The sequence below is a fragment of the Mesoplodon bidens genome (genome assembly GCF_964165515.1).
Source record: "Mesoplodon bidens genome assembly, chromosome: 7".
NCBI lineage: Eukaryota > Metazoa > Chordata > Mammalia > Artiodactyla > Ziphiidae > Mesoplodon > Mesoplodon bidens.
The window spans coordinates 91,208,751-91,236,046 of NC_138164.1; the positions used below are offsets into that span (position 1 = coordinate 91,208,751).

Here is a 27,296-nt window from a genome sequence, read left to right on the forward strand (position 1 = left end):
ACCATCACCACTTCTTTGATGTCTGCCCTTGCATCATCTCTGGGATTCCTGTAAAGTAACCCATGATGACATCCCTCGACCATCCTGTGTCCCCTCTCTTGCTCTTGTCCACCAGTTAGGAGAGACCAGTGTAGAAGTAATCCTTCAGCAGTTGGCGCTGTCCTTTTATGGGAGGGGGGTGTCTTTGAACACGCAAGAACACGGGCTCTCCTTCTGGGGTCAGGAGGCTGGTCAGCCCTTCCTCAGCCTGACAGCTGTGTCAGGAGGGTTCCAAGGGGCCACAGTGGGAAGTGCAGGAGTGTTTTATCTTTGTTTGCAGGAGTTCTGCTGAGCTGGGAGTCCCTCATGAGGGCCCTGGAAGGAAAGCTGCTTTATGCCCTCCGTGGGGATTATTTAGCATTTGTGGTTGCAAAGAAATAATTTCTAAGACTCAGCTGTGGGTTTTATTTTTCTATTGATCGGTTTAAACATCGTTCTCAGTATCTCGTTGTCATCCGTTGCATGTTCTGGCCCTGCTAGAATGCCATCATAATAACAATGCCGTCTTTATATCCAAGCTATTGCCAGATCCCAGTAGACGGGTGGTATTAATGGTCCTTGGCTGGACTGTAGTAGGACAAACTCTGCTAAATGAAAAACCTTGTATTACATTCCCAGCCCATGTAAGTTTTGGTCTAAGAAGGTGAGAATTGCTTTTAGCATTTTTGTTTTCAGGGATGACTGTGTTTAGAGGGAGTGTTTGTGTGTTTGGGAAGAAGTGTGCTTCTCCCCAAGGGTCTCGGAGGAAGGGCTGGCTTTGGGGGTAGACAGCAAACGGCAGTCGCCCCCATAGTAATTGACCACAGCAGTCCTTGGATGGCTCTGATGTTCACTAAATTCTCTCCCATGCACCAGCCATTGCCTGGAATTCCATCACCAACGCCTTACCCATTGATTACAGATACGCTGGATGTGGATGAAGCCCAGCAGTGAAGGGGGGATGGAAAGACAGGGTTTCATTTGCCTTCCACACACCAGGCTCTATGCTAAGCTGCTATATACATCTTATTTCATCTCAACCTTAAAGCCCACTAGAAATATATTTGCTGTGATGTAGCCCTTCTTATTCCGTTTTACAGAAAAGGACTTGGACTCTGAGAGGGCCGATGGTTTGCCCAAAGTCCCCCAACTGGCAAGGGCCAGCACTGAGAGAGCCCACTCTTTGTATCCACGATCCTGCTCTCAAGTGAGAGAGACTCCAGGGGCCCTGGGCAGCTTTAGCGGTGAGCCCTGAAAGGACCCCATTGAGGAGAGAGGGATGAGGACACCGAACAGGGCGGTTTGCCCATGCGGAAGGGGCTGAGTTGCAGGATGGAGCTTAGATTTCTCACCAAAGCTGTTGGGAAGGAAAAGTAAAATCAGGGTAGCACTGAGCCAGGGCTTCTGAGTGGGAACCACCAAAAGTCCAAGTAGTTGTACCCATTAGCGATGCTGTATTCCCATATGGACTCTGACAACACATACTCTCTTAAATAAGGTTGGGACCTAATACAGCAGCGTTACACCTGTCACAGCTTGTGAAGGACAGAGTGCATGCTTTGGGGTTCCACACGCTTGGGTTTGAGCCCTGGCTTTGCTGATTACTAGCTGTGTGACCTTAGACAAGTCACTTAACCTTTTCAGCATCTCGAACAGGTCAATAGCTATTCCTAACTCCTGGGGCTGATGCGAGGGTAAAGTGAGGGAAGGATAGCCAAACCCTAACATGGGGTCGGGCCCATGGCCCTTAGTGGCTGGTGGGGGCCAGCGGTGGCGGCTGTGGTCCTGAGTCAGCAGGCAGCCTCTCCTCTGACAGCCCCTCTGTGTCCTGTGTCCACAGTGCTGCAGGGCGTGGACAGTTCCCTGGTGGGCCTGCACAACCAAAGCTTCGCCCGGGTCATGGAGCAGCGCCTGGCCCAGCTGTTCATGATGTCCCAGCAACAAGGCCGGCGGTTTAAACGGGCCACCACCCTGGGAAGCTACACCGTGCAGGTGGGTGTGCGCAAAGTCATGGGGGTCTTATAAGAAGGGTGTGGAAATGTGCTTCCTGAGCCTAAGAAAACCATGCTGCGTGCCAAGGAGCACTCACATTGCAAGCTGATGAGGCCGGTTAATCCACACTGCTCTTAGGATTTGGGAGGGGGTGACAGTCATAGTCATCGAAATCATGAAGGAGGGTGGGAGCTGCTCTCCCGACTACTAGACTGTAGGGAAAGGAGGTCTCGGAAGAAATGCTGCCCACGTGCACATAGTTATTAAACAAAAGGCTATTAGTAGGCAAGGGCAACTCCTCTGCATCCCGTTCTGGAGGCTGGATGACGTCCCAGCCTTCAGTCCTCTCAGCACCATGACTGTGATCAGCAGAGACACCGATCAGCCTTACAGGTGTGGGGTTCTGTTAGCCTTGTCGAATCCGTTTCAACAGATAGAGCCCTCTACGTTTATAATGGACATGTGACCACACAGGGATTCAGGGTAGGTAGCTGTAGCAGACACTACTGATGCCCTGCCCAAACCCCCTTATAATTTCTATGATGAATGCTGATGAACTTCCAGCATCTCTTTATTGATGGGCTGCTCTTGAGATGCCAGAACGTACTTTGCCCAGCCACGGCTGGCCGGAAGTGTCTGGGAATTCACCAGTGGTGGAGGTATAAATACCACTGCTCTCTTGCTTCTTGGCTGGGAGGATTCTGAAATGTCTGCTTTAGGATCATTGCCAGAGCTTTCCCACAGAGAATTAAGCTTTAGTTTCCTGCTCTGGTGACTGGCTTCATAACGCATCCCTTGTTAGCTCCCTTCCACCCCCTGTCAGTTCCCTGCATCTCTCCAATAAATTACAAGCATTCAACTCATCTCAGAGTCTGCTTCAGAGGGAACCCAGTAGCCATCCTGAGGGTAGAGGCTCTAAGCCTCTCTAGATTCTTTATCCAGTTCAAGCAAGAGTGGGAGTGTCTATAGCATATTCTGGCCAATCCACATATCTTGAGTACCACTAATTTCACCAAAAGAGAACCCATTTCTAACATTTGTTATGCTAATTAACAAGCTCTCTTGAGCATGGTATCAAATTACAGAAGTGCTTCTGGTAGTTGCCTCTAGGAAGTGGGCTTCTTATTTTCTGGGATCTAGTCCACTGCCCCTGGATTGGTAATTGACCACATCTAGTGTGTAACTTAACCCAAACACACATGCGTGGTGTCTCACTGTCTAAGAGGAAGCTTTAAAGGAAATTGCAGACATTACCACAGTGTCTGCAGATCATGTCCCCAGGCAATCTTGGAAGTACAAACAACCCATCTTCTGGAACACACTTCCCTGTGTTAGTCAACATCACGCCCCTGAGGGAGACTCCAGGTCCCCCGTTCGCAGCTGGTGAATTTGGCCTCTTGTCCTTTGGATGTTGCTTTGGTTCTAAAAACCTTTGTGGTCTGAGACAGCCTTGTCATGAGGTAAAGCGATAGTTAATTTCATGGGCCAGGTTTGTGATTTCCCTTCTGTGGGTCCACGTGAGCCCTATAATTCACACTTTTCCAAATGACAGAAAGGAAGTTGCTGGGATTCAGACAGTTGAAATGGGATTTGCCTCAGCTGAAGGGGAGGAAAGAATCACCCTACACTCCTGGTGTTATTTGTAAACCTAAGAAACCCAGCACATTCTAAGTGTCTAAAAGAGCCCAGTGAGATGCTGTTTCCTCTTTTTTTCTGAGTACTCAGTGTGCTTGGTCCCTTTCGTTGCCTGGAAAGCCTGAGTGAAGTAAGTAGGGGTTTATTTCTGCAAATCCCCAATTTACCGAGGCTGTAGACCACCTTCCAACATCATCCTTGGAGAAATTTGGTAAGAAGAATTTGCTATTAAATTGAAATTGAGCCAAGTTATTAGATACTTGAATGTTCATTCACCTTGTACCTGGTTATACTAACGCTCTCCCTACCTCCTCTCCCACTGGGGACAGAAATAACACCCCCAAGTTTCCCAAATAAAATTCACTCTACATAGCTTATATCATCCTTCACCCAGAGAAGTCTTTCGTCTTGGCTCAGATCATTTGTAAAGATGAGCCACCTTCATGAATATGGAGATTTTAATGTCTAGAATCTAAAGATATTTCTCTAGTGGATGTACGTGAAAAATTGAGTCCAAAGAAGATATACATATGACCAGTAAGCATTTTTAAACATTTAACTCTTGTCATCAAAGTAATGCAAGTTTTAACTACCACAAGATGCCATTTTCAAGATGAGTAAAATGGTACCACCCCCTGTCGATGAGGATGCAGTGAAGTGGGCACCCTCAAACACAGTAAATGGATATGACCTTGCTGGAGGGCAGGTGAGCAATTCAGACAAAAATCTTTTAGATGGTCACAACATTACTCCTAGAAATTCATTTCGAGGAGATAGAGGTGAACACAAAGATGAAAGGGTAAGAGCAGTGTTTCTCAGAGAGTGTCCAGAAAATGACTCTATAAGGTGCCCAGAGGCAAAGGGGCTTTCTGGCCAGGTCAGTTTGGGCAAGGCTGCATCCTGTAGAATGTTCTTGAAGATTCCAAAGGCATATTGGCATACCAAAGACTCTAAAAAAACCTGCAAGTAAAGAAATCTCCTTAACTTTCTTCAATATACTGGTTTCTACATTTAAATGCCAATAAGACCCTTGTTTATAATAATATCTACATTTCCCCAACATTTTATTATAAGCATTTTCAAACTCACAGAAAAGTTGAAAAAATTATGACGTAAGCACTCATTTACTCACCATCTAGGTTCTACAATTAACAGTGTATTATGTTACTGTTTTATATTTGATAACATATCATTTCCATACCGTAGATCAGTTTGGACTGTTCTAGAACCTCATATAAGTGGAATCCTACAGTATATTCTCTCTTGTATAAGGCTTTTTTGACTCTGTAGTCTTTTTGAGATTCATCCATGTTGTTCTTTTATTCAGTAGTTTATTCCTTTTTATTGCTGAATAATATTCCCTTGTATGAAATATACTACTGTTTGTTTATCCATGCTTCTGTTGATGGACACCTGGGCTTTTCCCAATTTTTAGCTATTATAAACAAAGCTTCTATGAGCCTCTTCTGCAGGTCTTTCCATGGCCATGTGCTTTCCATTTCTCTTGGGTATGTAGGAGTGGAATTCCTGGGTCATAGAGTTGGTGTATGTGAGTTCTATGAGAGACTGCCAGACCTCTTCCCAAAGTGTACAGTTTGATTCTGCCACTCCCACCAACCAGATGTGGAGTTACCCCACCTCCTCATCAACAGTGTGGTCAGCCCTTCTTATTTTAGCCATTCTGGTGGTTCATAATGATGACTTGTGGTTTTAAATTGAATTTCCTCATTGAGCATTTAAAAAATATGCTTATTGGCCATTCAGATATCTTCCTTTGTGAAGTGTCTAGTCAGACTTTTTTAAAACCCATTTTTTATTGGGTTGTAGTAATATTTATTTTAATTGTTATTTATAGCATACACACATAGGAGCATTCAAATATGTAGAGTTTAAAGAACACTAGTAAAAAAGAACCCACAACCCAAAGAGTAAGAACATTACTGTTACCTTATCCCAGAAGCCTTTTCTGTGTCTTTTCTGATTATACATACTCGCTTCCTTCCCATCGGAGTTGACTGTGCTTCTGAATTTTGTATTAAATCACACCTGTGTTTTCTGTATAGATTTTACCATCCTCATGTGTATCCTTAAGTAGTACATCATTCGGTTTTGCATTTTATATTCTGTAATTTGTTTCTTTTGCTCCACATCAGGCTTTTATATTCACCCATATTGATACAAAGAGCCATAGTTCATTTACATGACTCTATAATATTGCATTGGGTGACTGTACCATAACTCATGTATCCATCCTTCTGTTACTGAATTCTGAATTTTCAGATTTTTTTGCTATGATATGAACAATGCTGCTATAAACATTTTTGTAACATCTTTTAATATCCTGTGAAACTCGTAATCTGTAATGTACACTTTGGAAAATACTATATTACGCCATAATGTTTGTCAATGGTTAATTACACTAGTAAAAAGTTGAAAACAACCTAAATGTTTAAAAATGAAGGGTTAGTTAGGTTTATGAGACATGCATACAGTAGAACATTATGTAGGTTTTAAACTTATATTTTATGTATTTATAATGACTATCAATTGTTAGTTACAATGCTGAAAAGTGAGTAACAATTTAAGTGTTCAACAATAAAGGATTGGCTAAGTTTATGAGGCATGCCTTGGAATGCCGTGTAGAAATTAACATTTATGCTTTTGTTGTATTTAAGCCCATTATGGATGCAAGTAAAAATGGCAATATATAATACTATATAGAGAGTATGATAAATAATTTTTTAAAATGATAAATCAAAGGCCTGTGTGGAAAAAACAAAGAATAGAAGCAAATACTCCAAAATGGTTATAGTAATTAGCTTGTGGTGGAAGGATTCCAGATTGTTTTTATTTTATTTCATTTCTCAATGCTTTTTTGTATTTTCAGATTTCCTGTAGTGACTATGTATAACTTGTACAGTGAGAAAAAGCAACAAAGGTTATTTTAGAAAAAGAGCTTTGAGTCTCCAAGTACTGCTTTTATCAGAGTTCTTTTGAATGGCAGACATATAAGTTCATTTTTTTTTTCCTCTCTGGCAATTGCAGGAATTTGAAATTAGAAATCTTGTTTGAGAATAACCTAACATGCCCTGAATTAATGTGGAGGCCTAGTTTCAAATGAGGCCAGAGTTCTCTGGAGGCTGGAAGACATCACCATTTCAGCGTTTCCTTCTCCAGCCTGAAACTGTTCTTTCCAGATGTTTATATTTTCAAAACCCTTTTCTCCTCACTGCCTCCCTCCTCCAGCCATAGCAGGGTTTCTTGAGACGTTGGTGATAGGGAGGTATGCGAAGGGTGATGTCTAAAATATACGTCATGGGTCCACTTAGCCATGGAAGGCTTCACAGTTGGGAGACAGCCTGCTGATTGCCCAGGTAATTGCAGAGTTGATGCAAGATGCCCTGTAAACATGGCCTGTCTTTTTCTGAAAGATGGTAAAGATGCAGAGGGTACCAGGACCCAAGGACCCCGCGGAGCTGACTTACTACACCCTGTACAATGGGAAGCCTTTGCTGGGGACTGCAGCTGCCAAGATCTTGAGCACCATTGACTCCCAAAGGATGGCCTTGACCCTGCATCACGTTGTCCTTCTGCAAGCTGACCGTAAGGGGATAACCTTTCCATTCATTCATTTTTAAATTTTTAATAAATTTATTTATTTATTTTGGCTGTGTTGGGTCTTCGTTGCTGCGTGCAGGCTTTCTCTAGTTGCGGCGAGTGAGGGCTACTCTTTGTTGCGGTGCACGGGCTTCTCATGGTGGTGGCTTCTCTTGTTGTGGAGCATGGGCTGTAGGCGCGCGGGCTTCAGTGGTTGTGGCACGTGCGCTCAGTAGTTGTGGCTCGCGGGCTCTAGAGTGCAGGCTCTGTTGTGGCACGTGGGCTTAGTTGCTCTGCGGCGTGTAGGATCTTCCCGGACCAGGGCTTGAACCTGTGTCCCCTGCACTGGCAGGCAGATTTTTAACCACTGCGCCACCAGGGAAGTCCCATCATTCTTTATTTTTAATACCAGTAAATGTTTCCTGAATCACTTGGATGTTATTAGACCCAGAGCTAAACATACTTCTGTTCTAGAAGGTTCTCAAATCAACCAGTTGTTTCCTGTGTTGTTTGAAGCAATAAGTTTTGGGTAAGGGATATGTTTTGGCTACTAGGATGATGATAATACTGCTTTTCCCCAGGTCCTATCCTCTCTTCCTCCTCAGTATAATCTTGTGAACAGTTAGAAAAATCACCACAGCTGAGATGGTATATGTCTGCTGGGGAATTAAAGGTAATTTCATTCAGTAAGCTTTGTAGAGTCCTGCATGAACTGTGTTCAGTGCTGGAGGACATATAGAAGTGGGCAAGTCCCAATCACTGCCTTTAAGGAGCAGAGAAGGCGTTTATGCAGATATAAAGGCATAGAATGCAGGAATGCTTTGAGGAGACAATGTGATAGATACAGGGCTCAACCGAGGGACAGATTGCTCTGGAGCGGCATCCGGGAAGGATGAACAGAGAAAGGATATGAAACATAACAGCTGCCTCTTTGAGGACCCTCCCCTGGCAGCTACTATGCTTGTTGCTTTACATAGATTTTCTCAATTTCTCTGGGGCAACTTTATTCAGCTCCAAATTACAGATGAGGAAACCTAGGCTCAGAAAAGTTAACTAACTTGCGCAACATCACAGAACTAGTACTTGAGTTGCCAAGATACGAATCTGGATCTGTTTGACTTCAAAAGTGTGTTCTTAACTGTATTGCATGCTACAGTTTCAGCAGAGGGAGAGGAGGATGTACTGTCCAGAAAGAGGGAGCAGCAGAAGCAATAGAAGGGAGGTGAAAAGTACCAAGGGTGCTTGAAAAAAAGGAGTTCAAGTTGCCTGGAGTGCAGAAGCTTGAGGAGGAGATGATGGGATTAGAAACGAGCATTGCTCAGGAGACTCAGGCGTTGGATGGCAGGGGAGGGAGATTGTACATGATGTGATTGGCTGTGGGGAGCTGTTGGACATTTCTGAGCAGGGGAGTAGTATCACTGGAAGTACCCATTATCTAGGGAGGTTCATCTGTCGGCAGTGTCCAGGATGAGAGGGGGCAGGACTAATGAGGCTCCCTGGCGGCCCAGGCATTGGGGCCCCAAACAAAGGGCTGTGAAGGCAGCAAGGGGAGAGAGGGTTGATGAAGCTGAGAGGTTGTGTGGTAGAAGTATTAGATTCAACAGCACACCGAGCACACAGGGCCTGGGAGGTCCTCTCCCGTTGATCTCCTAGTTGGTGTCCACGTTCCTTTAGGAACCTGACGCCTGGCTCATGGTTTTCCTCTCCTCCTCGTCTCCTGCCTTCGTCCGGGGTAGGTGTGGCTTCCACAGGGATGGTCCAGCCCACATGTTGTTACGGCCCTCACTTCTGCTCGGCCAGCACATCCTCACGGACACACCTTTGCCTGGAAATGATGGTCACCCTCTACAATCTTGTCTTTGAAATGACTTTTTTTTTTTTTTTTTTTTTTTTTTGCGGTACGCGGGCCTCTCACTGTTGTGGCCTCTCCCGTTGCGGAGCACAGGCTCCGGACGCGCAGGCTCAGCGGCCATGGCTCACGGGCCCAGCCGCTCCGTGGCATGTGGGATCCTCCCGGACCGGGGCACGAACCCGTGTCCCCTGCATCGGCAGGCGGACTCTCAACCACTGCGCCACCAGGGAAGCCCCCTGAAACGAGTTTTTAACCAAGATTCTCCTCCTTTGCGCCTCTCTCCTTCCCTCCCCGTGGGCTCTGTTCCATTTCTGGGCAGCTCAACTACTAGCTTCATCAGTTTTACTGCATCTTCTTTATGTGGGTTCCCCAGGGCTCCGTTCTCGGCTCTTTCTCCGTCTCTCCAGGTAGAGAATGAATTGTAGAGGACTGGAGTGAAAACCATTGTAGGTGCCCAGGTGAGCGGGGAAGGTGTCCGAGGTGGAGACTCAGAGAAGTGGTTGGATTCGGGATATGTTTGGAGGCAGAGGTGATGGGGCAAGGTAATGGAGTGTGTGCATGGCAGGAGGAGGGGAGGGCTGGAGGACTCAAGGGTGACTCCCAGGTGTTTGCTTGAGCACTGGTTGTGGTGTCATTTGTTGAGATGCAGAAGGTGCAGGAGAGGAGGAGGCTTAGTGGGGCTGCAGTGGCAGTGGGGGGGATGGAGTTGAGAGTTTGCTTTTGGACATGTGAGCTTACACATTCAGGGAGAGCTCAGGAGATAGGAACTCGGCAGTCAGCAACACAGGTGACATTTAGAGCTAAGGGAGTAGGTAAGATTAACCAGATTTGCCTTGATTGAGAACTAAAGAGAAGAGGGTAAAAATTCAGGCCCAGGGCATCCACATGAGGGAAGAACTGGAGCTGGCAAAGGACCCTGAGAAGGAGCATCCGGGGAAATGGAGGAGGTGGTGTCTAGAAACAAGTGAAGAAAGTGAATGTTCTGGGAGGGAGGGAGCTGCTGCATCATCTTCTGTTCTGGAAGGATGGAGATGAAGTGAATTTGGTAAACTGGAGTTCAGTGGTGACCTTGGCAGGAGGGGTTTCCAGGAAGAGGTGGTGGAGACAGCCTGGCCGGAGTGGACCCAGGAGAGGGTGGAGGTGGGGAAGCAGTGACAGCAAAGGGAGAAGATTAATGGGACAGTTGCTGGAGGGGCGTGTGGGAGATATTGGGGTATGTTTGAATATTATGGGTGGCTAATAGCAAGGGAGAAATTGACGATGCAGAAGAGAGACGAACACTGCAGGGGTGAAGTCCATACGTGCTTGAGGGGGTGGCACAGGTGGAGGGTTCAGACTCAGTGAGGAACAGGGATGGATCAATCTTTTGCACCAGGAAGGAAAGCAGAGTACAGGGGTGTGGGTGTCGGTCAGGGGGTACACTTGGTAATGGAAGCCTGAGGATGCTTCTGTGGTTGTTTCTGCTCTCTTGGGGCATAATGAAGTTGGCAGCTGAGGTTGAGATTGTGTGGGGGGGCATTTGAGCAAGTGCAGTAGTACACACTGAGCATCAGCAAACCGATGAGAGAAACACCGTAAGATTGGCAAGGCTCCCCTCCTCCCGGGTCCTCACTGCTATGTTCAGACCATTTCTTCTATTCTTTCAAAATTCTAGATGCTTTGAACCGCCCCTTCCTCACTGTAGTCACCTCTAGAACCCAGGCTGACCCCCATCATCCTGGTTCATTGTCTCTTCCTCTCCATCGCTTCTCCTGTCCCAACCCATCCTCTACTTTGAGGTCAGTTCCTTGACCTCCTCACATCTACTCTAGGCCTTGTGGTACTTGGGAAGGGGCACAAGTGGGAGAGCTGGCCTTATTTAGAGCAAGAGGTGAATGGAGTGTCAGGAGGAGAGGTAAGGGGACTTTGCTGATGGAAATGGATGGGAACAGTGGAAGGTCTGAGAGCATGGGCAGGAGAGAGCAATCCCATCCAATTAGAAGGTGCATGGAGCCTTCTGGAAATGAGAGTCAAGGGGTCATCTAGGGGTGACCTTAGAGGTTTGACTGGCTTGGAGAGCCAGGATTCAAACTCTGTTCTGCCTGGCTCCAGAGCTGCTAGCCCTCAACCCTACTTCTTTGTTTCCTTCAAATCCACCTGGCTCTCTCGGTTCCCTTCTAGAGTAACTCACAAACTGTTTCCTCTTCTCCACTTCATCATTATCTCCTCTTGGACTTGGCAGGTGCTTCCCAAATGACTCAGCCTCAGCCTATTTGCCACTAGTGTACCATCCACACTGTAATTAGAGTCATTATAATAAACACAGGTTCTGGTCTTACATCTACTCCATTTAAAAAATATTTGGTGGCTCTCTGCTGTTCACAGAATAAAATCCAATCTTCTTAAAGTGGGTCTTTGAAGCCTTTCACAACAGGTGCTCAGCAAATGTTCAGGGCCCTTGACAACCTGGTCTCCAGGCTTCTTTCCCAGCCGTACGGCTACTCTTCTCTCCTTCAGACCTAATGCTTCAGCCACACGGGAGGATTCATTCTTCACATTTCCTATGCCTCTGAAGCCTCCCCTGACCCCTGAAGCATGACCCCTCCCCGAAGTTTCCCTAGTTCCAGGGGCCTGCATTGCCCTTATCACACTGGGCAAATGAGTTGTTTTCTCGCTTTTCTCCCTCATGAGCTCTTTAAAAGCAGGTACCCCATCTCGTTCCTTTTTGAATATCCAGCCCCAGCTACTGCCTGGCTCTGTCTTTGTGAAGGCAAAGGACCCACTTTTGCTAAATGCCTCTGCCAGGCCCTGAGTGAGGCACGTGGTTGGAAGACACCATAGCAGAGCAGTTGAGAGCAGAGCCTTTGGAATAAGACCGAAGACAAATGAATGACCCTCTGACCTATATTTTCCTCATACGTAAAGTGGTGATATCAAAAACACTGACCTGGTAGAGCTACTGGGGGATTAAATAAGATAATTATTGCATGTAGAGGGTTTAGGACCATTTACTACGTGTCTATTAGGCACGTAGTAAATGGTAGCTGAGTGTCTCATTTATCCATAAGGTAGAAGGACTCGAGGAGAGGCAATGAAGAAGGAAAGGAGATTGGAAGGTTAAGAGCCTATATAATTCAGAGAATAGGGTGCTTTTAATGAAATTAGAGAGGGGGTTAGAGTGGAGAAGCACTTTTAGGAAGGAGAAGGTGATTTATTCAGTTTGGGCCATGTGGAGTTTAGGTGATGAGCTATTAAGGGGTGCCATGGGGGTATTGAGGGCTGAGGTTAGGAAAGTTGTTGGAAATCCAAGCCTGGATCCCAGGAGAGAGGCCAAAGTTAACACTATGGATTTTGAGAACATTGTAGATACAGGATAGAATTTAAATCCTGGAGAAAATTCGAGTCCTGGAGGGAGTATAGCTAGATGACAGACCCTGGGAAATGCCTCCATCCCAGGATCAGATGAGGAGGACACTGAGGCCAGTGAAGAATAGGAGAAACAGAGAGGTTTTAAATCCCATCTTCTCCTAATAGCTTTGAAATCAGCCTGAGATGTGAATCTGAGGTCAGCACTTTGAGTAGAGAGTCATGGTGTGGAACAGACACCTTGTCCCTCTGAAGGTAGAGTGTAGCGTTCTGTGTGTTCCAGTGTCTTCTAAATCGCTAGGTCTAGGCCGATGTGCGGTGCCCTACAGTGGAATATATGTTGCCCACTCTACCCACGTCATCTCTGGGTAATGGGGCAGCAATGACTTCTAAAGAAGCAACTGCATTCCCGATGGAGGTTTTCATCCACTCCCTTTGCAGGATCTGGAGTGAGAGGCCCCTCAGAGAGGTTACCCAGCTGATGGAGTAGGGAAAACTCTCCCCATGCAGAAGCAGTCCAGGGCGGGAATTGGTTTACCTTACATGGCCATCAGAAATTTATCTCAAAAAAATATCACTTAAAGAAAGCCACAGACTGACCCTGTGGTGAAGGGAACTCTCATTCATTCCTTCAACAAATATTTTTTGAGCACCTGTTATGTGTCTGGCACTGTTCTAGGCACTGGAGAGACAGCCGTGAGTAAAGCAGGCAAAACCTCTGGCCTAATGGACCTTACATTCCTGAGCGGGCAGGTTAAACAGACAAAATAACTGAATAATATGTTAGATGCTAATAAGTGCCATGGAGAAAAATCAAGCACAGAAGGGGCTAGGGGATGCCGAGGAGATAATGGCTGTGATTTTAAATTGTTGGGGGGTTGAGAAGAGGATATTGAGGAAGTAACCTTTGAGTGACCACCTGAGGATACCTGGGACAAGATTCCAGGCAGAGGGGGGAGGGTTTGAGAGCCATCGAGGAGGTCCCGATGGAGGAGAGCAGCAGCGATGAGGTCAGAGGTGCAGAATAGGGGCCACGATCAGTGGAGCCCCATGGGCTGCACCCAAGTGGGGTGAGAGCCACGGGAGTGTGTGGGCAGGGGCAGGATGGGCCTGGGCTCTCACCAGCTGCTGGACCCTCCCCTGCGTCCACTCACAGCAGTCACGAACTCTGATGTTTTGACAGCTACAGAAATGAGCTGGGAGCTTTTTTGAATGGATTCCTTCTCCTTTCAACATTTGCTCCACATGAGAATAATTCATTCTGAGTTTAGGTTATGTGGACCCTTTGACTTCATTCCCTCTGACAGATACTTTGTGTGTGTGTGTGCATGCACACGCACACATGCACACACTTCCATTCATGTGTGTTAACTCAGAACTGACTTAAATTGTATATTTCAGAGAAATGAATTTTTTGGTAAAAAAAAAATATCTAACCTCCCCGGGGCTCAGTTTCTTCATCTGAAAAATGGGTATGAGAATCTTGACAAAGAGTGTATCCCAATGCCTAGCACACGGTAGAAGCTCAAGAATGTGTTGTCTCATTTTCCTATCCTTCCTCTGACATTCTTGTAAGTTAAATAACCATTTGTTCCTTTTCACCTCTGTACATGACTTTGTAGTTTTAGATCATTATGCCAATGAATATACTGGGTTTGGATGACTTCAGTTGACCTAACTTTACTATCGCTTTGACTGTTAAATGAAGTTATTAATGTACATAGCATAAATTTGTTCTCTCCCCGTTTAAATAGAGGTGAAAGGATTTTCCATACTGCATCAAGAAGGCACACCTCTATCAAAACAATAAAGCTGAGTAAAAGCAGAACACATGTAAATATTTCATTCTTGCTAATGAGAAAAATTATATACATATATAAATATATTTAGGGTATCATGTTCTGATACACTATACATTTTTCTCCATCAGGATAGAACAACATAGCCGAAAAGAGGCATATTGATATTTTTCACAGAAGCACTGAGCTTTAAAAAATGTTAATGGCCTAAAACTCACATATAAATACTGAATTACTAAAAGCAGCAGCAATTACATGTTTAATGTCAACAGGAGCACATTATCTAATGAGCTGTTTTCAGAAGTTAATAATGCGATTAATCACTGATTGACAAAAACTGTGGAAAAGAAGTTCTTTTGTACTAATAGTACTCCCAAGCCAAGTGCTGCCTGAGGAGAGGTAGATCTTGGCTAATGAGGTGCCAGTTGAAATCAGGGGGTGGTCGAACTCAGAGAAAGATCAGCTGGCTCCTCAGGCAGGCCCTCACCATGTGGCACTTACTGGTGGGGTCTTTGTATTCCAGAGTCCAGTCCTCAGCTTTGTGGGTCTAGTAGCCCCCAGAATTAAGCAGGATCAGGAGGACCAACTTATGCTAACCAGACTTATAAGAGATTGATATATAAACCAGATTGAAAGTATTTAGTTTAAAATATAGATTAGAACTACCAAGGAGAGGGGATTTCTTTAACTGGCTGTTACTCTATCCTTTGTGGAAATCTGTATGGGGAGCCAAATTGCAACAGGAATAATGGTAGTTCAGTTACACATTCATTCAACTTTTAATTGAGCACCTACTATGTGCAAGGCTCTGTTCTAGGCCCTGGGGAATGCAGCAAACAAGGGACAAAAAACCTCCCTGCTCTCTTAGCGTGTACATTCTAATGGAGAGGCAGGGGGTGACAGATGGTGAGCAAATACATATGTATCATGGCAGATGGTGATACGTACTTTAGAGCCTCACCACTCCAAGTGTGGCCTGGGGGCCTGCTGCATGGGTACCCCCGGGATGCTCATTAGGCATGTTACCGAGTCCAAGCTTGTACTGCTCACCACACAACAGGCCGATAAATTGAGAGACGAGTTGTTGGGGCCAGGAATAGTGACTTTATTTGGAAAGCCAGTAGACTGAGAAGATGGTGGACTTGTGCCCCCAAAGAACATATTACAGGGGGACCCATCCCAATCCACAGAATCAGAATCCACATTTGAGCAAGATTCCCAGGTGATGGGCATGCACATTAAAGTTTGAGAAGCACTGATTTAGAGAAAAATTAAGTAGGAAGAGGGGGATGGAGAGTGCTAAGGGCAGGGATTGTTATTGATATTTTATAGAGAGTACAGGGGAGGCCTCACAGTTATGGCGACACTTGTTCAGAGCCCTGAAGGAGGGAGGGAGGGAGCCACGTGGATATCTAGGTGAAGAGTGTTCTACGTAGTAGAAGAATAAGCTGGTGCAAAGGCCCTGAGGCAGGAGCATGTCCTGCATGTTTGAGAAACAGTAGGAGGGAGGTAGGCTGGAGCAGAGTGAGTTGAAGGAAGAGTTGTAAGGGCAGAGAAGTAACTAGATGGTTGGTCGGGCAGATCACTTAAGGTCTTATAGAAATTATAAGGACCCTGGCTCTTACTCTTAGTGGGGTTGGAGCCTCTGGAGGGTTTGAGCAAAAGAATGTTGTGATCTGAATTTTTAAAGGTTCACTCCAGCTTCTGTCTTGCAAATAGACTATAGGGGACAAGGGAGGAGCCCATTGCAGTAATTCAGGTGACAGATGTTGGTAGCTATAGCAAGATGACTATAGCAATAGAAAGAAGTCATATATTTTGAAGATGGAGGTGACAGGGTTTGTTGCTCAATAGGATATTGCGTGAGAGTAAAAGAGACAGGTCAGCATTGATGGCAAAGTTATTGGTCTGAGCATCTGGAAGGAAGGAGTTGCCGTTTGTTGGAGTGGAAAATATCACAAGAAGAACAGGTTTGGTTGGGGGGTGGGGGGATTGAGAGTTGGCCTCTGGATATATTAGAGACATTTCTTAAGTATCCAACTGGAGATTTGAGTTGATGGTTGGATACAGGAATCTGGAGTTCAGAGTAGTAGTCCTGGTTAGAGATATAAATGAGCATCAACAGCACAGATGGTTTTTAAGCCTTGAGTCCATGAGATCATCTAGGGAGTGGGAGAGAAGAGAGCTTGTGTGGTATTAACAGTATCACCAAGCTCAAACAGCCAGCTGCAACCATCTTGCCCACCAGATAGACCTGCCATCCGGCCAGGTTACCCATGTCTACTGGTCGGGGTACCCTCCCCTGGCGTGGATAAATCTTTGTTTCTCTTATTCTAGATTTTCTGCAGACCCCACTCCCTTCCGATAACTCTTGATTCCTATAAACAATTATTTTGGTTACTGTTTTCTTTACTCCAGTCCTTTTGATTGGACTGAGATGTTTTCAAAACTTCCCCACCTGGGATCATGGGGGGAGGACTCATTCATCTCACATCAAAGGCTTCTTCTTTTTCTTACATTTTCCTAACCCAGCTTACTAAAAAGTTGAAAGAATTGTACAGTGAACACCCATGTGGCTACCACCTCGATTCCACAATTAGCGTTTTACTATATTTTAATAATCGCATCTCTGTTCATCTATTTTTCCATTCATCTGTTAATCCATCATATTTTTTTGATGTATTTCAAAGTAAGTTGCAAACATCAGTAGACTTCAACCCAAAACACTTCAGTATGCATATCATTGCCTAGAGTTCAATATTCGTTTGTGATGTTTTAGATAAAATTAACATGCAGTGAAATGAACAGCTCTTAACTATACCATTTGATGTTTTGACAAGTGTATACACCTGTGTGACGCTAACCCCTATCATGATGTAGAGCATGACCATCAACCTGTTGCCCTTTGCAAGTTAATTAATGCCAGCCCCACCCTCCTTGAGGCACCTACTGTTCTAATAACACATTCTTCCTACTGACAGTCACTTTCGTTACTCTATTTCACTCTGGCTCTGAGAATAGCTGGATCGTTTTGATTAGACAAGGCATTTCCATGCCTCCCCAGCCAGCCATCGGGGGGCGGGGCAGATCCGTCCACTCAGGTATGTTTTATTTGTTGCTCACTCAGCGGGTGACTTAACTACAATATTTAGAGTCATCTCTCTGTGGCCTTTGCCGCCTGACTGCCCCACTGTACTAATCCTCAGATTGCTTCTCTCTTCTTCTCTTTTGACTCACGGACATTACCAGTGGGGAAACTTGATACCAATCCATCTTCCTCTTCCTCCTCTTAATCATAGTGAAGGCCCACATTTCTTGAGCACCTACTACGGGCCACACCAAAGCACCACATGTACCTTGCCTCCCTGATGCCTTGCAACATGATAGCCCCATTTTACAGATGAGGACGCTGAGGCTCAGAGACTTTGAGTAGCTTGCCAAGGCAAGAGCCTTTCTGAGCCCAAACCCTCTCAACCATCTCACGACCTGGGACTGGAGGGCATTTATCTCCTGGTTGCTTTCCCCTTCCCCGAGCTCCTTGTCATGTGCTTCCCCCACTCTTCCCCGCAGCCGTGGTGAAGAACCCGCCCAACAACCTGTGGATCATCGCCGCGGTGCTGGCGCCCATTGCCGTGGTCACGGTCATCATTATCATCATCACTGCCGTGCTCTGCCGGAAGAACAAGAACGACTTCAAGCCAGACACCATGATGAACCTGCCACAGAGAGCAAAGGTACGAGACGGAAGCTGTGAGGAGAGGGGCAGGAGCCCTGGCCCCTTGGGGCTCCACCTGCCTTTTCTCTCTTGGCTCTGAGGTCTTTGCAAGTACCTTCAGAAGCATCCTCATGAGTCCTCATGTTGAAGGAGACCCTTTATTTACTTATTTGAATGTTTCAAAAATTGTGGTAAAATATACATAACATAAAATTTACCATCTTAAGTCACTTATAAGTGTACAGTTCAGTATTCTTTAGAATATTTGCATTCTTGTGCCACCTTTATTTTTATAATGAGGACACGATAGCTAATGCTCATCTAATGCTCACTCTTTGCCTTAAATGCTTCTCAGGGCTTTGCATATACCAGCAACCCCTAATCTTCCCAGCAACCCTTTGAGGAAGAACATTATTTTACGGATGAGGAAACAGAGGCACAGAAAACAAGTTGCTAGCTAGACCTGAAAGGGGCCTCACAGGTCATCTGATCTGACACCTTCCCTTTTACAGAGAAGTGACTTCTTCACAATGGCACAGTTAGTAAGTAGCAGAACTGAGAGTAGAACCAGGTCTCTTGGCTCCTAACTCAGGGCCCTTTGGGGCACATCAGACCCTCAAAACTTTCCTTCTTCCGCTGGCCGGAGTGGCTGATCTTCAAAGGCTGCATGACGGGCGAGCTACAGAAACTTGGCCTTGCAGCCATCAACCCCCAGTTCAGTGGCTCCCCTGAGGGCCGGCCGGGAGCCCCGTCCACTTTCCACAGCCTCCATAGGGCTGTACCACCCATCTCCAGTGACTGGAAGGGGAATGAACCGAGGAAATTCCAAAGGCTAATTCTCCAGTCACATAGCTCCCTTCACAATAGTCCCCGAAGGGACTATAATAACCTGTAATATCCAGTGTTTAAATAATGCCTTACAATATCCTGGGCTCTCCTAGGTCTGTCACCTTGTTCGCTCATCACAGTAGCCCTGTGAGGTAAGTTGCAGTCAGGGCAGCATTTATTATTTTCATTTTACTGCAGAGAAACCCAAAGGAAAGAGAGACTGTGGGACTTACTCCACAGCAGTGGGGGAGGTACTCAGGCCCATATCTGAGTCTTTGGGCTCTGTCTACTTTCTATCCCTTCCTGAATTCTGAGATTTGGTGGGTAGAATCCTCTTCCAGCCCTGAACATCTGAGCTTTGTCTACCTGTGTGGGAATGAAACAGCAAATGGAATTTCACATCCACTGGAATGCGTGACGTGGTGATTGTCCTTGCTGGGAGTCAGGCATGTCTAGTTCTTCCTGGATGATCATACCTTGCTTCAGCAAAAGAAATCAAATGAATTTCATTGTTTATTAAACCGAGTCACCTGTTGAGAAGCTGCGGCTTGCTGAGACACAGTCTAGTGAAGAGCCCAACCCCAAAGAATGTCATTCTGTGTCTGTTGACATAAAGCCACCCGCTGCCCGGACACAGCATGATGTTGGTAATTACCCAAGCAGTGAAAAATGAAACTATTCCAAGAAGGGGTATTTCATTTCCATCTTAGCTTGGTTACAATCTGAGCCTTGCAGACCTAACAGTAATTACCAGAATCTAATTGCAGCTGAGTCCAGGAATGCAAAACATGCCATACTGAGGTTGTAAATGCCATCTTTGTGTGCTAGATGAAGCCAAAATTTTACTAATTTGCCGAGATGAGTTGGGCAGCACATGATTTCAGCATATCTTCTGGCTGGAAAGCTGTCTGAGGCTGGAACAGATTCACGTGTGTGGGTTTTCATGGCCCCTTTTATGTCCCTTCCCGGTGCATTGTGCTTCAACAGATACCCGGCTGCTGTGGAAAATCAAGCAAATTTATGTTCCATGAGATGATCGAGTTCACTTGTGTGGGGTGATGGTGGTCGTTTTCTCCCTCGATGAGACTGGGCTACGCACTGGATTTCCAAAACCCTTTTATCACAGGACACCAGTGGGGTGGAACTGCCTCTTTCTTACCGCAGTCCTGCCCATTGCAACCCGGGGACACTGCAGTGTTTGCAAGAGGAGAGGGCTCCCTGCATCACCTCTCACAACCTTTGTGTGTGAGCAGGATTCATTTAACGCCAAGGGACCAGGCGGGATGAGAAAGTTAGCTTTCGCCACCAATCCAGAGACCGGGAGGGTGGTCTCCTAGTCTCCAGGGACACCACTGTGTCTGTAAGGATGCGGCTGCGGTGCCAGAGGACGTGGCTGGGGATCCTTGCTGAGCCCCACTAATAGACTTAGCATCCTAAGAGGAGGTGAGTGTGGCTGTCCCGGGAGCCAAGGCTCAGCCGTGCACGCCCACACCCTTCTGCGGAGACAAGGTACCACCATTGCTGTCATCCGGGCTTCAGCAAGTAGAAGGTTGAGAAAATGATCAGAGCAGCAGGAGGAGGGCCAGGCGTCATGCCTTTGTCACCTCCTTTCTTCCTAGTTCACTTTTTCCCTCCTCTTTGTCGTTGGATTCATAGCCTTCTCCCAGGTTTTCCCTTCAACTGAAGAGAACATGATCCCCTGGAACAGGCCACCTTAAGAGAAAATGGTTAGGGCCATATCCAGGTGCAGAGTGAGCTTGGAGGGCCTGCACTGGTTGGCATGTCCTTCTGCTTGGGATGGGTCTGCTTTAGTCACCCCCTAAAGATGCCCAGCTGTCTCCTGTTTCTCACATATTATCTATATGACCATACTTAACCTCTTTGTGCCTCAATTTTCCCATCTGTGAAATGGGGGTGATAACAGTATTCACTTACAGGTTGGTGTGAGGATTAAGTGAGCTATGTGAATTACTTTGAGTGTACCTGGTACAGAATAAATATTATATATAAGTTGATGTTTATTATTACACATGCTTTCTTCTTAAAAGATCTGGGTAACATGTTTACCTTTGAAATTGTTGGAGATTATTTTGATTTGATAATTTTACACAACTCATTAAAGCAACTATAAATGTTTCATGATGTTGTATTAACGGTGTTAGGGGTCACTAGTGTGTGTCCCGTGGGCAGTGAGTTAATCTCAGGTGATTTTCAAGTTGGAGGTTGCAAGACCACTATCCTGTCAGTCAGAAGAGTAAGGTACTAGTCTTGAGTCTTTCACCACTTAGCTGTGTGATCTTGGCCAAGTCATCGAACCTCTCTGAGCTTTTGTTTTCTTACCTATAAAGTGAAGACTGTGCTGTTTGCCCTGCTTTCCCCATGTGGTTGTTGTGAGAATGAAATGAGGTATCAGTGTTTTGCAGGCTGTAAGTACTGAACATGTACAGGGATTGTTATTATTAACCTAATAACAAGGCCCGCCTTTTAAGCTTGTCATTCCTTGATGTCTCCCTGCTCACCCACCGTCAGCCCAGTCCCCTGAAGTATTTAGCAGGTAACTTCAGCCCAGTGTGAAGGGTGAGAGGCCAAGTTCAGAGAGAGTGAGGATGAGGGGGGCAAGCCAGAGCTAGCTCGTCCTCCTCACTAGGTTCTTAGGTCATCTTACCCGCCAGTGCAGACTCCCAGTACCTCACACACAGGCCAGGAGTCTCAACACAGGAGCCAGGCCAAGTGTGGTAGAAGATGCCCAACCAAGATGGCAGGCTGCAGAAGGAGAGGAGGGGCCGTGGGAAGAACCATCAAGCAGTGGTTGGGTGTTCTGGCTCTGGGTCATGTAGTACTGGGTTCAAATCCCGGCTCTACCATAGACCAGCTGTGTGAGCCTGGGGAAGTTGCTGAACCTTTCAACCTCAGTTTCTTCATCTTTAAAATGGGGAACCATAACAATACCTACCTCCTTGAACTACAGTGAGGATGAAATGACATAATTTATGCAACATATTCGATACTGTACCAGTAATATCAAGTGAAGCTGAAACTGTGAGCTCCTTGAGGGTGGGGGGCCAGTTATTATTCACCTTTATGTTTCCAGCACCAAGCTCAGTCCCTGACACAAGCCAGTGCTCAATAACTAGAGTTGGAACAAAACTGAATAGGATAATGGGAGGATGGGGGTGTGGCAGAAAAGGGACCAACAGGAGATGAGGCTGGGCACATGGGTTCAGACAGAATGTGAAGGGTCTTGAGTGCCTTGCCAAAGGGTTTGGGTGCCATGGAGCATTTTTAATGAGGGAGTGACGATGACCTGACATGGTTCTAAGGGAGGTAACTTTGGAGGCTTGTCAGGGGTGGGCCTGGAAAGGAGCAGAATGGAAGTAACAAGACCAGGGCAGGGTCAGTACAACAGTGGACCTGGAGAGAAAAGGTCAGCTTCCAGAAACATTTCAGTTGAATTCAATTGGTGATCAGTTGTTTGTAGGAGAAGCAGGTGAGTCAGTATTCTAGGAACATCAGCACATCACCTGAAGGCTCCTTTGTATTTCATGTACCACCAAGGGAGGGGAGGGAAATGAACAAACACTATTTCAGAAGCACATTCCCAGATCTTAGCATAGAATTTTAGTGGTTACCACGTGGGTCAGAGTGTGAATGTCTCAGAGAAGAGGGACCAGTGACCACACCTCCCAGAGTGAGTTATCCAGGGAACTGTCCATGGCTATACTACAGACAGCTTGAAATAAGGAAGCTTTGCTGGATTTAGCAATAAAACTCCATCCTATTCTGAGACACTATTTGATGGGTTGGGCCACGGTCTTAGACCATTAAATCTGGCTGGAGCCTTCCTGTTACAATTCTTAGCTAAGTAACCTGCTGAAAGAGAACTTATGATCATATCAAGTGCTGACAGAACCCAAACAATAGAGGTTAAGTTTCATCCCAAATTTTCTTAAGGAGAATCCACTGATGTCCATTTCACCTGGCCTATGATTTAGTAGGCAGGAAAGCAGTATTAACTAATACTGATTGAGCACTTGCTGTGTGTCGGGTACTTAGCTAAATGCTGGACTTGAATTTACTTATGTAATCTACACAGCCTCCCTTTGAGGGTAGCTAAATATCACTCTCACAGACGTACACATTTGATCCTGCTCACGCTGTTATTCTCTCCATTTTACAGGTGAGGAAACATGTGCAGAGAATTTCAGTAACTTGCCCGAGGTCACCCAGCTAATACATGTCAGAGCCAGGATTTGAATCCAGGCTGTCTGCTTTTGGAGCTGCTGATCTTAACCTCCCCATCTTCCTGCCTCAAATCTGTGTTGTGCTGTTTTGAGGTGTCAAGCAGAATAGAGACACGCTCAGGAATTGTTTAAATATGCTTCTTGGTTTTTTCATTACCCCACTAATAAATGTCTGTTGGGTTTTGCTCACAGCTGCCCTATTCACTTGGGATTTCAGACATTGTACAACAGAAGCCTTGCTAATTTTTCAGTAATGAATTATAGGAGAGCCAGCCTGCTTAAGGGAAAGGTCTGGATTAAAGAGTGATTCCATAAATTCCATTTTATTATTAATAATTGTACTACCTCGCATGTGGTAGCACATTTCCTCCCTCTGTTTTCAGATCTGTGATCCCCTTTAATACCCAAGGGTGGCAGAGGTAAAGCAGATATGATTATCTTCATTTCTCAGATGAGACAACTGAGATTCAGAGTTCAAGTGACTTGGCAAAGCCACACACCTGCTATTACACAGGGTTTAAGGGATGACAAAATATTCCTAGGTAGGAGAAGATGCGGGACCTGTTTAATGTAGCAATTAAGAGCTTCTAATTCGCAGTATCCTGTGACTTAAAATAAGTGGCCTAAAATCCTTGAAAGTATGTGTTCTCACACACATATTTGCATCTTGTTTATACTAGTCATTTTTCTGAGTCTCATCTATAGCGATTCTGTAGCTAGGTGGAATTAACACGGATTTTGATCTTGCAGGGACAGAAATTATGATGGAGATTTATATTAACTCTTGTTCATCAGAAAGCTAAGTATGGTCCCATCACATGCACTTTCCCACCTGTCTTCTCTTAAAGCTGCTGTGAGCGTCTTGCTTTGCCAGAAACGTGACTGCACATCTGTTTCCTCTTTGCAGCCTGTGCAGGGCTTTGATTATGCCAAGCAGCACCTGGGCCAGCAAGGGGTGGACGAAGAGGTCATCCCCGTGACTCAGGAAACGGTGGTCCTCCCACTGCCCGTTAGAGATGCTCCTGCCTCTCAGGAAAGGGATGCCCCTCAGGATGGAAGCACTATCAAGACGGCCAAATCCATCGAAACCAGAAAGAGGTAGGCACGGGGCCAGCTTCTGCCTCTCTGTGTCAGCAAGAGAAATAATTGATGGGGAGAACAGCTGAAGCCCTCAAGTTAATTCCTCTGTTCTCTTTAAAAATTCCCCTTCGTGCTTGTTTTGAATATTTGAGGAGGAGACTAAGGGAGACGATAAGAATCACAATACCTGCTTCTCATGAACCACTCATTGTAAGGTTTTAGATGCCTGATCAACCACAACGGAAGAGGTTTAGCTCTTATATTTATGATAGCCAATTTGGCACTGATGTCACACTTATATTTTTAATTTATCTGAAGAGCAGTGCCTTTGGTTCAGGATAGTTGTATTTTATCTGGCAATTTCTCTATAGAGCTTATGATTTTAGTTCAAAAACCATTTATTGAGTTTTTACTATGAACAGAGCACTTTGACAGGCATTGGGAGGACTACAAAACGGTTTAAGATTGATTCCTGACCCCGAGCATCTGCTGCTGGAAAGACAGAAAGAAATTGCTGGAATACCAAACGTGATGGGCAGGTGCCCACAGTGGAGTCTGAACCAAGTCCTGGGGAAAAGGGAGGAGGAAGAATTTAATTCTGATGAGGGAAAACGTCGTGGAGGAGGTTATGTTGTAGCCAAGCCTTGAAGGGCAAGTGGGATGCCCACAAGTGGGAAGAGATAAAGGCATCCAGGCTGGCAGAGCCAGGAGAGATATGGACATCCATGCTCACTTAATCATGAGTGTCTCTGGGGCTTAGAGCTCACAGTGCTTGGGATATAGTGAAAGATGAAACCGGAAGATAGATGAAAACTGTGGAGGGTCTTAACTGCCAGCCTAAGGAGTTTGACCTTTATTTTCTAGGCGTTAGTAAGGCACTGAAAGTTCTTCAGGAAGACAGTGATGTCCAGCCTGTATCTTAGAAAGACTACTCCAGCGGCAATGTGAATGATAGATGGGAGAGGTTAGGCTAGAGGGCAGGAGCTTGTTAGGCCTTTGCAATAGGCTCACAGAGAGGTAAGGAACTCTCTGGCCAGCCCTGTTGTCTGGCTAAACCAGCTCCCATTGCCAGCCTTGCCTGGGACCACAGTGGCGGCTGCAAAAGCTACATCCTCTCTCCCTCCTTCCCTCCCTTCACCTAACATATTTATCGATTGCTTGCTGTCTACTAGGCACTAGGGATACCCCAGCAAACAAGACGAAGTTCCTCCTAACGTGATGCTTACAGTTTGGTAGGGAGAGATAGACAATAAACAAATAGAGAAATAGAAACATAGTAGGTTGGGCGGTGATGAGTATCGAAGAAGAAAACCAAAGCATGGTAAGGGAATGCAGAGTTGGAGAGGGGAACATGAGGCTATTTTAGCAGGAAGCTGGGGAAGGCCTCTCTGATAAAGTGACATTTGAGGAAGACCTGACTGAAATGATGTGTAAGCCTTGAGGTTATCTTATCTCGCAGAAAAACTTTCCAAGCAGATGGAACAGTGTGTACAAAGCCCAGGGGAGGGAACTTCTTGACTTGCTTAAGGAAGAGCACAAAGGCCAAAGAGGCTGATATGAACTAGGGGGGAAGTGGTAGCAGGGGGCCAGAGGACCTGCCTGAGGTTGAGCATGTCAGGCTTTATAGACCAAAGTCAGGACTTGAGATTTTGTTGTGAATAAAGATCAGGAGTCATTGGAAGGTTTTGAGAAGAGCAGTGATGGGATGTGACTTGCAATTTTAAAGGTTCACTGTGGCTGCCGTGTGGAAATAGACGTAGAGAAGCAGAACAGAAGCAGAGAGACCCATTAGGAAGCTATTGCAAGAGTCCAGGTGAGAGATGGTGGTGTGGACCAGGGCGTGGAGGTGGAAGAAGTGATTGGGTTCTAGAGATGTTTAGAAGGAAGGGCTGACAAGATTTGCTGATAGATTGTTGGGGGGTATGGAAATAGAGAGGGATGAATTTGCCATTTATTGTGCTGGGGAAGACTGGAGGAGAAGTTCGTAGGGGACGATCAAGAGTATGGATGTCGTGCTTCCCTGGTGGCGAAGTGGTTGAGAGTCTGCCTGCCGATGCAGGGGACACGGGTTCGTGCCCCGATCCGGGAAGATCCCACGTGCCGCGGAGTGGCTGGGCCCGTGAGCCATGGCCGCTGAGCCTGCGCGTCCGGAGCCTGTGCTCCGCAACGGGAGAGGCCACAGCAGTGAGAGGCCCGCGTACCGCAAAAAAAAAAAAAAAAAAGAGTATGGGTGTGGGTATGTTAAGTTTGAGATGCTCATGAGACATGCAAGTGGAGATGTTGAGAGCTCCGTTAACCATATGAGTCTGGGGTTCAGAGGAGAGGTCCAGAGTAGAAATATAAATGTAGGAGCTGTCAGCGTTTGGTTATAAAAAGCTCTGAGACTAGATGGGCACCTAGGAGAGTGTAGATAGAGAAGAAATCAAATAACTGACCACTGGGACATTGCAATGATTAGAGGTCCAGATAATGAAGACGGATCAGCAAAAGAGTCTGAAAAGCATCAGTAAGTAAGGCACAAGGAGAGCGAAGCAAGAAGAGTGGAATCTGAGAAGCCAAGAGAAGGGAGTCATTGCAGGAGGAAGGAAGGATTGTTTGTATCAAATATATAAATTTTGCATTGGAGTCAAGCAGCAAGGCTCTGTGCTTTTCTCTAGGAGATCTTGGTACTTAAGAAAGAGGTACAGAGAAACAGGGATGGATTTCAGCTTGTGTGGGAAAGAATGTTGAGGGCATGTGTATTAATTATCTGTTGCCCTGTAACAAGCCACTCTAAAGCTTATCAGCGTAAAACAACAACCATTTATTCTGCTCATGACTTTTGTTGGGTCAGCAGTTTAGTCTGAGCTCAGCTGGGTAGTTCTTCTAGTCTGAACTAGGCTTGGCTGATCTCAGCTGGGCTCACTCATGCATCTTTAGTCAGGTGGAAGGCCTGCTGGGCTGGCTTGTTGACGACAGCCTTGTCTGGGGTGGCCAGGTAACTGGGACCTCTTGACATGTGGTCTTGAACCCTCCAGCAGGCTAGCCCTGACTTTCTCACAAGGTGGTTACAGGGTTCCAAGAGCAGTAAGAAAAGAAGCCCCAAACAAGCTTCAAGTCTCTGCTTGTATCATGTTTGCTACTGTCCTGTTGGCCAAAGCAAAACACATAGTCAAGTCCGGAGTCAGTGTGGGAGGGGACTGCCCTAAGCTTGG

The 27,296-nt window shown here is 45.9% G+C and overlaps 1 protein-coding gene across 2 annotated transcripts in view; it reads left to right on the plus strand.

Moving 5' to 3' along the window:
• The window catches only part of KIAA1549L (KIAA1549 like), a gene marked incomplete at both ends in the record, with an annotated part of 287,743 nt that overhangs the window by 179,897 nt on the left and 80,550 nt on the right, over positions 1 to 27,296 (plus strand). For both annotated transcript variants that reach the window (XM_081241354.1, XM_081241355.1), the window contains 4 exons: positions 1,859 to 2,010; positions 7,077 to 7,248; positions 17,809 to 17,972; positions 23,930 to 24,120. In XM_081241354.1, coding sequence (XP_081097480.1) covers positions 1,859 to 2,010; positions 7,077 to 7,248; positions 17,809 to 17,972; positions 23,930 to 24,120 — 679 coding nt within the window. The remainder of the gene's footprint in view (positions 1 to 1,858; positions 2,011 to 7,076; positions 7,249 to 17,808; positions 17,973 to 23,929; positions 24,121 to 27,296) is intronic.